The following is a 14921-nucleotide window of genomic DNA, read 5'->3' on the forward strand; positions in this document are numbered from 1 at the left end:
TTATGAAAGCGGCACAAAAGCAGGCCGGTATATATTGGAACCAAAGGTGATTGGGCTTCTGGAGATTAAGTTAATTAATACAAAGTGAGCCACCCTTATGATGTGCCCGGGTGTTGTGTCTCTTCCTGCAGGTGGCCAACCTGGCCTGCTCCATCTCCAACAACGATGAAGGTGTGAAGCTGGTCCGAATGGCCGCCTCCCAGTTGGAAACCCTCTGTCCCCAGGTACGAGAGCCGAGCGAGCTGGCAGGAGCGGCGGATTGCCGCGCCGCTACGTCTTTTTAATCTCGCTTAATCGCTCCCATTCATCCTCTGCTTTGATCTCTACAAATGTGTTTTCTGTAAGGGGGGGGGGAACGGGCAGGGATTCATTTGGGATGTAGTGTAATCGCCGCGGTGATGAATTACGAGGTATTGTAAGAATCGGTCTGATTACTGAAGCGGTGGGGCGCCGCCTCTGCCGAGTGCGATTCTGAGGGATGACGATTTAATGGCCTTTAATTTGTAATTGCAGGTGATTAATGCGGCCCTCGCCCTGGCTGCCAAGCCCAACAGCAAAGTGGCCCAGGACAACATGGATCTCTTCAAAGAGCAGTGGGAGAAGCAAGTGCGCGTGCTCACCGACGCGGTGGATGACATCACTTCCATCGACGACTTCCTGTGTGTCTCTGGTATGCGCCTCCGTTGCGGTGGATTCACATGGGAGAAAGCTCTCTCTCCCCGGGAGCCCCGGATTAAAGTGTCGCGGGCCCTCGTGAGAAACGACCTTCAAAAAGACATGTTAAACACGCGTTCCCCAAGCAACGTGACCGATTTGATAAAAAAAAAAAATGAAGTCACTCCTTTTATTAATTAGGAATATAAATTGAAATTTCAAATGATTGATGGTACAAAATTGTGGTTTGGCTTAAGGTGTTGGAATACTTAAGTGTTGAGACCGCGGCAGCGTTTGACTCGGCGTGGTCCTGTTTGCCTGTCTGGGGGGAGCGCCACATGTAGGTCATGTCGCTTCAGTGCCCTCTGAGCCAGACAAAAGGATTCCAGCATCAGCATAACGGCGGCGGCATTGACGATCTGTCATGCATGAGGAGACAAGCGCTCTCCCTCCTTCCTCTGCGCGCGCATACACACGCACACACTCACGCTCTCTCACACACAGACACGCACGTGGTGCGTGCTCAGCGCATGCATGTCAGACGCTCACCTGCATGCACATGCGTGCGTATACAAGCAAACGGCGCACTTAGCTGTGAATGGTTCTCTTTAAGAGGAGGATGCAGTGAGCAGTCCAAATGCACCGTGAAGGGCTTCTGATTCCCCCACTTTAATCCGCTGTTTGGAAACAATGAGTTGTTTTTTTTTTTTCTTTTTCCCCCTGTGTTGTTACTTATTAGAGGATTGTCTCTGTGTCTCGCCCACAGAAAATCACATCCTGGAAGATGTGAACAAATGCGTGATCGCTCTGCAGGAGAAGGATGTGGATGGGCTGGACCGCACCGCGGGGGCCATCCGCGGCCGCGCGGCCAGGGTGGTCCACGTGGTCACCTCCGAGATGGACAACTACGAGCCAGGCGTCTACACCGAGAAGGTCCTGGAGGCCACCAAGCTCCTGACCGACACATGTACAGGGACAGCACTTGGTTTCCCTTGCCCGCGGCGGAATGTCGTCCTTTTCCCCACGGTTATTACGGTTTTGTGATCAAGGGGCTTTCATTTATTGCATTAATTTGATAATTTACGTCGTTAATTGCACACCGCAGCCCAGGTGGATTTCTGATTGGCTGCGGCTAATGCCTGGTCCCACTGGCATTCCGTGATGGTGTTCAGTGATGAGTGGAGACCGCGGTCGATCTACAGCTGGCTCTCACAGATACTCTCCCATGCGTTCCTCAGACGTATATAATAACAGTGTGCCATTAGGGACATGCTTCGGCTTTGTTCACGGCGGCGAAATGTCCTAAAGTAACCCCCCCCCCCCCCACCACCACCACCTTCCTCAGCACAGTTGGTCAGCTCCTCAGAGATGTTGTGACTCTGAATGCTTCGCTAACTACTTTTAAACCTCCTTTTCCCTTAAGCCCGCAGGCAGCCCTGAAACCTTCCTCTGATGCAGAACCCATAGTCCCCCACCTGCCTCTCTCCCTCCATGCGAGGAACCCTGGCACCTCCCAGGCCTGGGATCAGAACTCGGTTCTGAACGGGCCAGAGCGCTCATGTAAATGCTGACGAATGCTCCGGGACAGACATGTCACTCCTCTGTTCTGCACAGAACTCAAGGCCACAGGGAGCGCTTTCCAAAAGATGCTTGGGAAAGCTGCTACATGTCAGGCTAAATCGAGCGGCTCGCGTCCCAAAACGGCGCGCCTTGCGTTGTTGCAAATCAAACCACGCGCATATGAATGCCTTTCCGTGTGCCACCCCTGTGTCAGAAGGCCTTGAGTGTCATGCTGCTGTGAAAACAGAATAGATTGTACAAATGGTATTCTCAGCAACGGAAGCTTTTCAGCCTTCATTTTTTTGAGGGGTTGGGTGCTTATTACTACCCTTCCCTCATCAATGATTTAAAGAGCAGTCTGTTTATTTTGCTCTGGGGAAACAGAAATATCGAAACTTCCTCACCCTTAACTCTGCACAGCATAATGTTGATTTTGCAGGTAAAAAGCAAGCAGTGCTTCCACTGTGTTTCTTGGTGTAAGTGATTTTTAATCAGAAGTGGGAGCACAAACACAATCTGCTTCCCGCTGAGCCGTCCACCAGCCGAGATGCACTCTGTCCTGCAGCTTTTGGAAAAGCCCTCAGGTAGAGAGGGATGAAAACCCATTTATAGGAGAAGAGGGAATCGCATTAAATGTGGTAAATGGCAAAAAGCATTTCCAGCAGGGTTGCTGTCACTTGAGATAATGATGATGTTTCAATGAGGGGTGAGACTCGCTGTTCCAGTGATGTCACAATGGAGGGAGAGACCCTGGCTTTCTCCCAAGTCGCACACTAGCATGCTATGTAGTACGCTTCTCAAGTATGCTTGTTTCTCAAGTGCTTTCGCCAGTGCTCTCAGGATAGTGCAGATGCTTGAAAGTACCTGGGTTGTCGTACCACAGCAAAGAAGAATACATTTGCTGAACACTTTCACATTTCCTGTGCATGAATTCATTGCAAAATAAGGGTTGGAGTCCAAAATGGAGATAAAATGGCAGATAATTTGAACACTATCACATTTGTTTTCAGCCAGTGGCATAGATCATCTGATGCACTGTCACACAAGTTAACTTGCCAGTTATACAAGGTACATAGTTACAACTTGCAAGTTAAGTTGCCATTTATTATATATTTCTTACGACAATGAAATATTATCTAGCTAGCCTGACTAATGTAGCTAAGGTCTAAGTTTGTTGAAGTGAAAATGACATAAAACTTCACAATTGGTGCATACGTATGTACCCAAGTGCTAAAATATTTAGGGTGAATTACATTCTTTGCAGCATGTGGTTATGCAGTATGCTAGTGTGCTGTTTGGGACGCAGCCTGAATGTTGCAGTGATGTGACAATGGAGAGAATGTGTGTGACGTGTTGGCTGTGTCTGTGTGTCCGCTCACCCCCTCCCCTTGGCAGTGATGCCCCGTTTCACCGAGCAAGTGGAGGCCGCGGTGGAGGCCCTGAGCGCCAACCCCTCGCTGCCGGTGGATGAGAACGAGTTCATCGACGCCTCGCGCCTCGTGTACGACGGCATCCGAGACATAAGGAAGGCCGTGCTGATGATCAGGGTGAGTTGCACCCGCGTAATCTGGCACGGGGTTCGAAATGGCTCACTACCCACTTTGTCTTCCTCACTGTCTTTCATCCCAGCTCTTTTTCTCCCTCTCTCTTTGCCGCCCCCAGTCTGATTCTCTCCCATTGACACCCCCATTTTCACATTCAAATTATGATTTATTAGCACGACTGCACTATAGTATCGGCAGAGTAGGGTCTACAAATGTGAGACATCATGAGATCTAATATGTAAATGCACTGTCTCTCCTTAGGGAACATTAATTGTCATTTTTGTTTTCATAATTGCCAAGTGTTATCTCACCTGACTAACAAGTTCAAGCATCTCAGCAAAATCCCAACACTCTTTCAGTGTGACAGAAGCCTTGAGAAGGTTCTATTCACCTGTATTGCTTCCTTTACACTTGAGCACTTCATCTTCAGGTCAGACAAAATCCCTCTGCTGCACAATACATCTTAATAGTCCTAAAAGTCTGCCCGTGGAATTATTGTGCAGTCTATTCACAGTAATTTCACAAACCCCTCCCATTATGTTAAGAGTAGTTGCCTCAGTCTACAAGGACAGGCCAGACCCGACGTCTCAGGCAAGTGACGGTCTAATTGACCAGGTTATCGGTCTTCCATTATTGAGGAGTTCAGCCGTAGTCACTTCTGGGTTAATGGTCTTCAGGCTGAGCGGAATTGCACCCGGGACGGATGGCAGCTCAGTAGGATTCGAGCGGTGTCTAATGGGCCGAAAATCACCAGACAACAAACCCATGGCTATCATTAAGAGGAAGCGATCGCTGCTACCCCACTGTGTGGGGCCAGTTAGGAGTCTGCTTTATTAAGGCCATTAGCGGAAGAAATCTTCAGATTCTAGGCCACAAAGAATTGCGAGCGTGCAATTTATAGTTAATGCGCACCATTCCAATACAAATTAGCAATAAGTACTTATTTGTTCTTTTATTTAGGGCCCAGATTGTGCAGGTGATTGGTGGGAATTCATTAGGCTCAGTTTGTGAAGAGCCTTACTGGGCGTCTCTGACTCTTTTTAAACTGCTGAGCTGAATAAACGCTGTCCTGCAGCAGGAAGTCGTTTGAGAGGAAGGTATCTCTCGTAAATTTGCATTCTCCAAGGGCCGCTGCTTTGTTTCCTTCTCCCCATATTTTGCCGAACTTTTGTTTGATCGGAGCAAACGCTTTTTAATATTCGCTATCTGATGAAACATCTATTGAGTTGCACTAGCAGTCTCATTTGGAGGCTACCAGATGTTTTGCTTGTTTTATCAGAAAGGGATCGCTTTGTAAGTGCGAAAGAGCACTCTAGATGTGTACAGAGAAGCACACCGGTATGAACTAACTCCATTATCAAATTTGCAGCTAATTTACTCTCATTTGCATAAGAGTCAGCTGTTCATTTAAGACAAAATGGTGTTTTTAGCTGAGGAGACACAACAGGGCTAGGTAGTGGCTCTGATTCCACTCATTAGTTATTAAGCAGTTAAAAAAAAATATATATATATATATATATATATATATATATATATATATATATATATATATTCTCCTGACCTCCCCAGACCACCATGTCGGTGAACAAATGGGGGACTATTATGATTCTCAGTTGATGAGATTAGCAAGCTTCCTCATCAGGACATTTATAAATCCCTTTCAAAATCTCCTTCCCACTCAACTTTAAAGAACAGTTGGTGTCATATTTCTGTAGTAAAGCGTTTCATTGTATTCATCCGTGGATTCAATCGGAGGGTCCATGAACCCTTATCAGGGAAACGTGTTTCTCTGTGTGGCATCACACAGCAGACCGCTTCTTACCTGTAGGGCAGGCAGAAAGGTTTTGAGTGCCTCAGAGAGGAAGCGGCCTCTTTCCAAATGAGCAGACACTTGATGGTTAGTAGGTTATGCCACACATTTATTCAAGACATTTGTGTGGATATTATTTGTCAGCTGTGTCTTCCTGTTTGGGGAGTCCCTTGTTAAATGCTTCAGCCCCACCAACCCCCCAACGAAGGATGGATTATATAAAGTATAAATCCCTGCTAGGAATCTAGTGAAGTGTTCAGCGTTTATGTCCTTAGGCAAACCTTGATCAGGAAGTAGTGGCACCCCCACCACCCCTCCCCCCCCAAGCATAAAGGCGCCACGACAGTTGGCAATTACAACAGCCCGCAGCTCAGTCAGCGAGGCCACACGCGAGCGCGGCCTGTCCTGCTCGCGTAGCCAGAGAGCAGGAGAACAGGAGCGGATCAGCTGAGCTGAAAGCTGTCCGCACACAATGGGCTCTGCAGGGGCGCTTGTGAAATAAATAATTAAATAAATATAAATGCAACGGTAAAAAAAAAAAAAAAAAAAGAAAGAAAGAAAAGCGCACAGTCAGGCCTTCTCAATCTGAGGGGACAAGTGTGTGTGGCTCGGGCTGGTTAAGATAGACAGAGTCTTTAACCTCTGTAAGTGGTGCGCTCTCAGCTCTTGTCGAACGTCTCCTGGTATTTGACAGCCAGGCAGCCCTGCTCCCACCACGGGGACGTCTCGTGTTGAAGGGCTCCTGGAGAGAGACGAGAGGCTCAAGCGGGGGGTGGGGGGGTGGGGGGGTGGGGGAGAGTGCGGGAGAGTGTGGGGGAGGGGGTTGAGGCGGGGGGGTTCCACCTGTATTTACTGTGCCGCTCAAGGTGCCCTTATCTCACGAGTCCCACCGGCAGGATTGTCTATAAAAGCTAGAGTGAATTTGCAGAACCTGCTGTGCCGGGTGGATGGGGGAAAATGCAAATTGCAATGTCTTTTATTGAATATTACACCCACCGGCAAAAGTCATCACACCATTCCTCCACCTTAGGAAAACAATGTCAGGAATGTGTCGCCTTCAATGTGCTGAGATGGTTTCCTGGAAACGGCTATATGTAAATCTCAGCTTTTGGCTGTCTTCCTTAAGATGATGCCAGATGCCTGCTGACTTTGTAAAGCTAGTTATTAAGCTATCTTGGGCTACTTAGAATGAAGAGTAAAACACAATACTTTGTAAATCATTCATTTAGTCAGTCTGCAGCTTTCGTGCTAGCCATACAGCTGCTGTACTCTTTTATGATACGCTTAATGCTTGCTCTGTAATCGGATACTGCAGTGAAAGGGTCTGTCTGTGTACCCGCGACCCATGTCTGGAACATTTTTCCAGGTTGAGGACACGTGGGGTTAATCTCCGCAATTCTCCGCCTTAATTGATTTTTAATCGGTTGGATAATATTGTTTGTGTAAGACTCATTTGGAGTAATCAAGTGGATTACTTTCCTGAGCTCAGATTTAGTTAGGTATTGCCTTCCAATCTCTGGCCTACTTCAGATTGGTTATAAATCTTATTAACGTAGGACAATCACGGAGTTTTGTGTGCCATTATCTTTAAAAAGTACAAAAAAAGTTTGAAACATGCATATTAAAATTCATCTGATGATATGATGGGCGGGTCTGAATAAAATTAGTGGAACAATGCAGTTTAGAGGAATGTGAGGTAACTGATAAATGTGACGTCAGTTAAGATACTATAATATGCAAACTAGGAAATATATTTTTACTTGATCTACGTAGCTTCAAATTGTAGGTGCCACAGACTAGTTTAAAGATGATTTCTAGCATCTATAACAAAAGAGTCTTCTGTTAGAGCCTCCAAAACAATGCAGAGTCGCCAGTTTTGCATATAATTCATTGTAAGCGGATATATCCTCTTGGAATATTGAATAATCACTCTGCAATCATTTAATTGTTACATAAGGCCCTCAAATTTGTCATCTCTGACAAAGGATGCAATTAGCAAATGAATAAATTGTGAATTCTAGATGGCAGCCTTCAGCTAGCACCCCCCCCCCCCCCCCCCCACGTGTAGATGGGGCCACATTAACACTAAGATGGAATTTGTTTCGAGTGTTTCTGTGAACTCTTAGACCCACTCCAGTGAAGGACATAATCTGTCACCCCCTTGTTACACTGATTATATGTAAATTTAAATCTGCTCCCATTTTTCATATGCACGCTTTTATGTATTTACCATTTGTAATAATCCCTCCTTTGAGTGAGAGGGGAACCAGGCTTGTGGATGTGCTCTCATTACTGCGTGAATATGGTTTTGGATTGCCCCGAAATCTGCCCCAGAAATTGGATTGCTCATGCATGTGCTTCTTTCTTCTCCATTATATTAAGCATTAAAGTAAGCAACTCGTACAATTGGGGATTATATTGTTTTTTGTTATGGGGGTTTTATTCGGCATTTGGTGGATTCCAAATATCTGCGGATCTTCTGCTTTGGCTCAGTGTTTTTATCAAAGATTGAACCCAATTATGTTTCTGGTTTCAAAACCAAGATAGGATTAAGGCCGACTGAAAATATCCAAGATTTTTTTTTCCCCACCAGGTATGGTAAGCAAAACAATAAATCTGTATCCTAACAGACACTGTGTATAGATGAATATGAGTTTTGTGTGATTGCTTGTAATGGGAGATGGATGTTTCTTGAACCCCATCATGGGTTGAGCTGCCATGTGCTGCAGTTTTATTTAATAAGTGATGATTAATAATTCAAGTCTTAGCTCTCTGTGTTAAAAAGGCCAGGCTCAGTGCAGAGACATGTTTTCCCCTTCTTCTGTTTCCCTGTGTTCTTATTGGTTAATAAGGGACATGATTGACATTTGGTAGTTAAAGCACGCCCCCTTGTTAAGTTCATTGCTGTTAAGAAAAAGACAGTTTTTGCAGTGCTCTGAATCACACATTTTTGTCTCTTTGTATGTGTGCGTACTTAGTAAACTTTCCCTCATGTTTTTTATATACGTGTATATTGTTACCTTATTATATAACACGGCAGTCGATGCAGTAATTCCCTCGTGTTTAACACAGCTAGCATCATTCCCAAATTGTGGGAAAGACCCAAAGACTTGTGGTAGCATAATGTAGCTAACACGTTTGGACGCTGCTATCTGACAGTTTGGTTAGGTACACAGTGATTATTATTGTGCATATGCGATGCCACGAATGTTGGGATGTAAACCGATGCTGTTTACATGGGCTTATGCTCGCGCAAGATGCTGAATTAGCCGCATACATAAATAGCGCAGATAGCCAGCTATTAGCCAGAAAATTCAATTCTATTCAATTCATTTTTATTTGTATAGCGCTTTTTACAACACAAGTTGTCACAAAGCAGCTTTACATTGTTCCCAGGCCTGAGACCCCCTGAGAGCAAGCCTAAGGTAACAGTGGCAGGGAAAAACTCCCTATCAGGAAGAAACCTTGAGCAGATGGCGCTGCTAACATTTCTGAGGTGTAGGTGTAGGTATTAAGGGGAAAAAGCGCCAAATTGCAAGAGATGAGCTGCATTGCTAGGATAATGTTGTAGAGTTACAGCATTAATTACGCGTATCTGTTAGTATAATTTAATTCCTCGTTTTCCATGCTTGTTTTCTTGCGTCTCCCACATTCACCTGATGTAACTGTAATTATTGCAACATAGTTGCCTAGTTGTAGGTATGTATGTGTAACAGTTGTAATAAATGTGTTAAACTCTTGAGTTGTGTGGAACCATACACGTGTATCAAGACAGAATAGAGTGGCACTGGGGCACCTGTGTTTTGCATTCTTATCGGATGCTCCGGAGTGGTCACGCCTATCCCAAACGACATCACCCTTGAATCCCCCTAAACACTCTGTAGTGATTGGTTCAATTCAGTGTGCCTCTGATTACATGCGAGTGCTCCACCCATTCTGTGGTTGATGAAGCCTTGCTTTCCTGGCTCTAGTAATTGCATAAGGTACCTGATACAGCCTAGTGCTGGTCCTAACCCCATTCTCAGTCCCCCTTGAAATCCTAGCCTTAATTTCTCCAGGAGTATAACAGTAGTGTAGCTAGCTTTGCAGTAGCATGCTGCCATCTACCATGAAATAATTTATTCTGGTCATTTAGGAGACATCCATGTGCTTATCACATGTTTTAAACTGTTGCCAGAAACTCAAGATGCATTTCAGCAGTAATTGGATTGGGGAGATTTTTACATTGGAACCTCAGCTGACAGTTCAATACGAACATGGAACTGTGAGTGGGAACTGACAGTCGTTTAAGTGGCTTTTCATGACATGCGTGGTGATACCCAAAATGGGGTCGGCTGAACAGAACGAAGGATGATGTGAACAGATAAAACACACTGTCTGCTTTCACGACCCATAAAACTGACTCGGCGGGCCAGAATCAAAGCCGGTTCGGGTTTACCTAGTGACTTCCGTAGGGCCTGGAAAAAAAAAGACGCCCAGGCCGATCTTTATTCAGCGAGAAGACGCGGCCGTAGCAGGTAATGGGGCTTTTAAAACCTCGGCAGCGTCTTGGAGAGGGCTGGTCTCTGACTGCCCGCTTTTGTAGCTGAATTATTGGGGTGGGTGGCACTTACAGGCTTAATTCATAATGAACGGATTGAGTGGTATTCCAAGGAGGGGAGGATGTGCAAATAAAGCGGGTGTGATGCGTCTCGCTGCCCAGCAGAATCGCGCATCCTGCCAATTGCATTCCCTCACACAATGGCGCATGTGGCCATGCCAATTAAGCCTTCCCTACGTGTATGCTGCTGTCAAAGTTAGCACTGTGCTGTGCATTGAATGCATCTATATTTAGGCAAGCCGCATATATTTAGCGGGATGGTAGTTGGGGGGTTTGCAGTAGAGGAAGGTTTGAAGCTGAAAAAGATTTTTTTGTAGGGATGCATACTGGGTCATGTTGGAACTTAAGTCACCTCTGCAGAGGTTAGCCTCTGCATTTTAATGCCTCTGCAGTAGCTGGGAAGTTTTACTGATTTATTGTGCGAAGGCGCAGAATGACACACACATCCTTTGAGAAAGTTCCGTACCAAAAACAAAATGAAATAACCCTCCGTGGTGCAACAGACATTATTGATTGTTGTTGGTATGTTCTCAGAATTTGAGAGGGTGACACATTTTTGGTTCGAGTCGAGCGAAGCATATCAAATACCTTGCTAAACGTCCATCGTTCATAAGTCCCCTCTCCTTATCTCGGATTTTTTCTTTCTTTTGAATATTGTGTTTCAGGAGTTAGTGTCTAAGAGCAACCCTCTTCTACCCCTGTGAAAAACAAGGAGTGTCCTAAATCACACTGCAGATGGCTGTTTTCAGTAGTTTCATGTTCTCAGTCCTTAAAACCGGTCGTAGTGTGCAATTTCTCTCCCCTGGGAAAGGAGTGAATGTGCCCTCTGCTTTTTCCTCTCCCTATCTGTGCATCAGCGATAAACGGTAAACGCCACACATGTGAGATACTGATTAGCAAATGGTCCGGTTTACCATGTTGCGCATACGAATAGGCTGATCTCATGCAATTGATCAGCAGCCTCCCAGGACCTCGCTTGCTAATTGCCCCATTAGGGCGCCGCGTGTTCTCCCCCGGCAGAGAGAGAGAGCGGCCCGCGGGCGCCCCTTGTTTTGGGACACGGGTCCATGAATCACTGCTTGGACGCTTTCCAGATTGCAGCTGGACATCCTGTAGCCTGTGTATGTACATCCTGCATCCGCAGTGGAAGGAGTGGCCTCGGTGCCCTTGGCTCCGCTTGGCTTAAGCGCGCGGCGCTGTCCGTTTTACAAGCGCCGCAGGCGACTCCTGTAGGTGTTACCGCTGGTGCGTGAGTCCGATTTCGCGGTGTGCCGCGGGGCGCCAGCGCACGTGTTCCTGGGGAGTTACCTAGGGAACAGGGGACAGCCTGTCTATAGGTGAGGCATGTACACAGACCGCACAGTTAGAATCCTGAAGATTGGGCTCACGTCGCCACCATTGGGTAACAGCCCGATCGGCTGCGTGTCTTTGCACGTGCGCGGTCACGACACCAGATGCGTCATGCGTTTTGCCCTCTCCCCCGTGTTTTTCGTGATTTAAAAAAAAGAAGCTGAAATGCGTTTTCTTGAGTCAGGGTTATGGTGCTGTGCTAGCGGGCGTCGGCCGCTGGTGGCTGATGGGTGCGAGCGTGCTGGAGCGGAGTCATTGTGCGCTGCGTGTTTAGCATTCAGCGCAGGGCGAAAAAGGCCACAGCATTGGCAGCAAGCAAAGGCCAGCTGCAGAGGCTTGCCAGAGCCAAGATCAGTCCTCTCCTTCTCTGTCTCCTCTCTTCCTCTTTCTCCTCCACTCTTCCTCCTTGTGCTCCCCCCCCCTCTCTCTCTCTCTCTCACTCACTCCGTTTTCAGTCTTCAGTGGCGGGTCGCTGTCGTGGCATGACATGCATACAGCAGCATTGCTAATGCAGGGGACAGTAACAGTCATATTCAAATACGCTGCAGGAGGGAAAAGGAAGTCAGATAAAACGCCAATGTCATGAATAGTCAAAATGGTGATTGTAATTCCAATTAAGTGAAATGCATATATGAAGTGGATCTGTATACATGCACACAGGCAGGCGATTACACAGTTAGTCCGTGTCAGCGCGAGCGAGGACATACGAAACGGCACACGGGGCCGTGTGTCCTTGTCCTGGTAGAAGTGGTCATTTTTCTGTCTCCGATAGCCATACGTCTCTCCCTCTCTGCGTTCCCATATTCGCTCTGTCATGAGGGGGCTCCGTGTGTTTATGTCCCACCCCAGCCGAGCGGCTCTGCGTCTCCCCCCCTCTCAAAATGCAAAGGCAGCACATTACCTTTGATTTACAAATTCATTTGCGGGTTTACAGTTTGCCGTAGCGGGCCAGGGAAGACATTTATCTGATGCGGGCCTTGCTGGCAGGAACGCAGCACTTGTTGTAGATCATAATGGTGTTGGTTCTCAGCTGGTCCCCTAACTCTCTCTCCCCCCTCCCCCCCCCACCCTCCCCCCTCCGCAGACCCCGGAGGAGCTGGACGACTCGGACTTTGAGACGGAGGACCTGGACGTGCGCAGCAGGACCAGCGTGCAGACGGAGGATGACCAGCTGATCGCCGGGCAGAGCGCTCGGGTGAGAGATCCGAGCACTTTTCTTTGTTGTTGCACGGTGGCGCCCTCATCGGGACATTGTCATTCCACGTGCAGACACGACCTGCCCAGTATCACCTGGCAGCAGTAACAGAAGAGAAGGAGTTCATGAGCCACAAAGTGTGTGTGTGTGTGTGTGTGTAGCTGTAATGTGTTGTGTAGCTGTGTGTGTAGCTGTAATGTGACTCACTGATTTAAATTGGTTATATTCTGTTATGTAGTCATGTTTTGCATGGGGAGTAAATTCTGTTCATTGGTTTGTGTGTGTCAGTGATTGACAGCATATGGTAGCTCCGCCCATTAGTGTTCTGAGGCCTCATTTTCCCTTTACTTCCTGTCAGTTCTCAACAGATAGCAGCCTGACCATCTGTACTGAAAAGGCTGTCTTAGCAATATTGAAATATTTATTATTAGCTATTATTTATTAAATTAGTGGTCACTGTCAGGTTGAGAAGTGAGCAATCTTGTCTTATAACACAGCAGATCCTCCATACCTGGGGTAACTTCAAGTTATTATGGAAACTTAGCATTTCCCCGTAGCCAGCTGGTCTCATTAAAACTAATCTTCAAACAGTGTGTGTCAAAAAGCACTGCATGAAAAGGGGGTAGGATTTTGGATGTAGTTTGGATGAAACGTGTAGTGAAATTACAGCATGAAGACTAACTGCATTAGTAATAAGGGTGGGGGGGGGGGGTGGGGGGGGGGGGCTGAAGCTGTTGGTTACAGGAGCAGAATGCTTCAATATATCTCGTTTCAGTGGAAGCGACTATACCCACGCCAGCAAGATGTTTAATGACTCCCTCTAAAATAACATTTTAATGCGGAGAATGTCATAAACCTATTTCATCCATTTAATCCATTTCACCGCGGCAGGGAAGAAGTACAATTAACTCAACAGCGTAGTTGGATTCTGCAGTGATTTCAGCCACAACACTTCCAGGTTTATGTTAAACCCTTTTCACAAGGGTCTAATTTCCAGAGATGTCCCCAAGGTATTTGACTCTATTCTCTCCTTTTTGTAAGCCTACTCTGACTTCAACTCACTGGTCAGGAGTGTTCAGAATAGTATCAGTTCTAAAAAAAATGTTTTTACTGGCCTGATATTATTCAAAGCTGCTTTTACTGGCCTGAAAGTATTCCAGTCTGCATTTAGCAGCCAATCTATCCAGCTGTGTTCCAGCGCATTTGGGGAAGCCACTCATGGTTTTGTGTAGCTTCCTGTTATTTTTCATGATTCGTTACAGAATATTAATGTCAAAGCCTTATGCTTCAAGAACCTGTTTCAACATTGTGCGAAGGAAAAAAAAAAAGATTTTGAAAAGTAAACAAGTTTTCTTGAAATTAACCTCGTTCGCACAGTACGCATTGTTTTTTCCCCCACAATTACGTAAGCTGCTTCATGCTTGTCGGTGTCTACTTGCTTGACTAAAAATAAACGAGTGACACAAAATGTGCAAGTCTCTAAATAGTGCAAGACACAACATTGGGGTGAGTCATCGCCGGGCTATCGCGTGTTGAAACCTCTGTCCCTCTGCCAAAAGAATGGCCATATGGGTTGGCAGCACTGATGGGGGAGATAACGGAGGTCAACAGGACAGGTATAATACCCGGCGGAAGGCCAGCGTTAGGGTTCTCCCCCGTGTCAACAGCCTCACAGCCCGGCTGCATCCCCATCCCTTCCTCCTATGCACTCAGAACTCTGCTCTGCTCTGTTGCCTTGGCAATGCATATAAAAAAAAAAATACATCTATACACAGACCAAATTGTGTGTGTGTTGCGGGGGGCGGTGTTATTAAAAAGACAGTGCAGTCGCTGGCATTTAAATTGATTCCCAGAACTGAAGCTAATGTGAAGTTTCTCAGGAATGACAAGTGAAACTCCATTTTGTTTTATTTTTCCCCACTCTTTTGTAATGTGGCTATGAAGCATGAGTTCACCTAAAGAGATACTTTAGTGGCCCTGTCACTGCGGGTTTGGGAAATGTAAAAATCCCCTGTATGTGTGGAGGGTGATGCACGTGTGGATCTGCTTGTTGGGGAGACACAGCCGAACTTGTATCTTTTGAATGGAGAATGCGGATTTGCAGAAGCTGTTCTGCTCAGCCCTTGAATGAAAGACCAACTCAGAATCACCTCAAGCATTACTCTGTGCTTATTAAAAAATGGGTTCCTATTATACGCCCTAAAAACA

General features: G+C 46.4%; 1 protein-coding gene across 1 annotated transcript in view; it reads left to right on the plus strand.

Annotated features, from left to right (window-relative positions):
• ctnna1 (catenin (cadherin-associated protein), alpha 1) overlaps positions 1-14921 on the plus strand; it is a 118391-nt gene that overhangs the window by 78664 nt on the left and 24806 nt on the right. The window contains exons 10-14 of the mRNA XM_036549126.1: positions 132-224; positions 514-670; positions 1421-1621; positions 3610-3761; positions 12603-12713. Of these exons, the coding sequence (XP_036405019.1) occupies positions 132-224; positions 514-670; positions 1421-1621; positions 3610-3761; positions 12603-12713 (714 nt within the window). The remainder of the gene's footprint in view (positions 1-131; positions 225-513; positions 671-1420; positions 1622-3609; positions 3762-12602; positions 12714-14921) is intronic.

This window comes from Megalops cyprinoides, chromosome 16, assembly GCF_013368585.1.
Source record: "Megalops cyprinoides isolate fMegCyp1 chromosome 16, fMegCyp1.pri, whole genome shotgun sequence".
NCBI lineage: Eukaryota > Metazoa > Chordata > Actinopteri > Elopiformes > Megalopidae > Megalops > Megalops cyprinoides.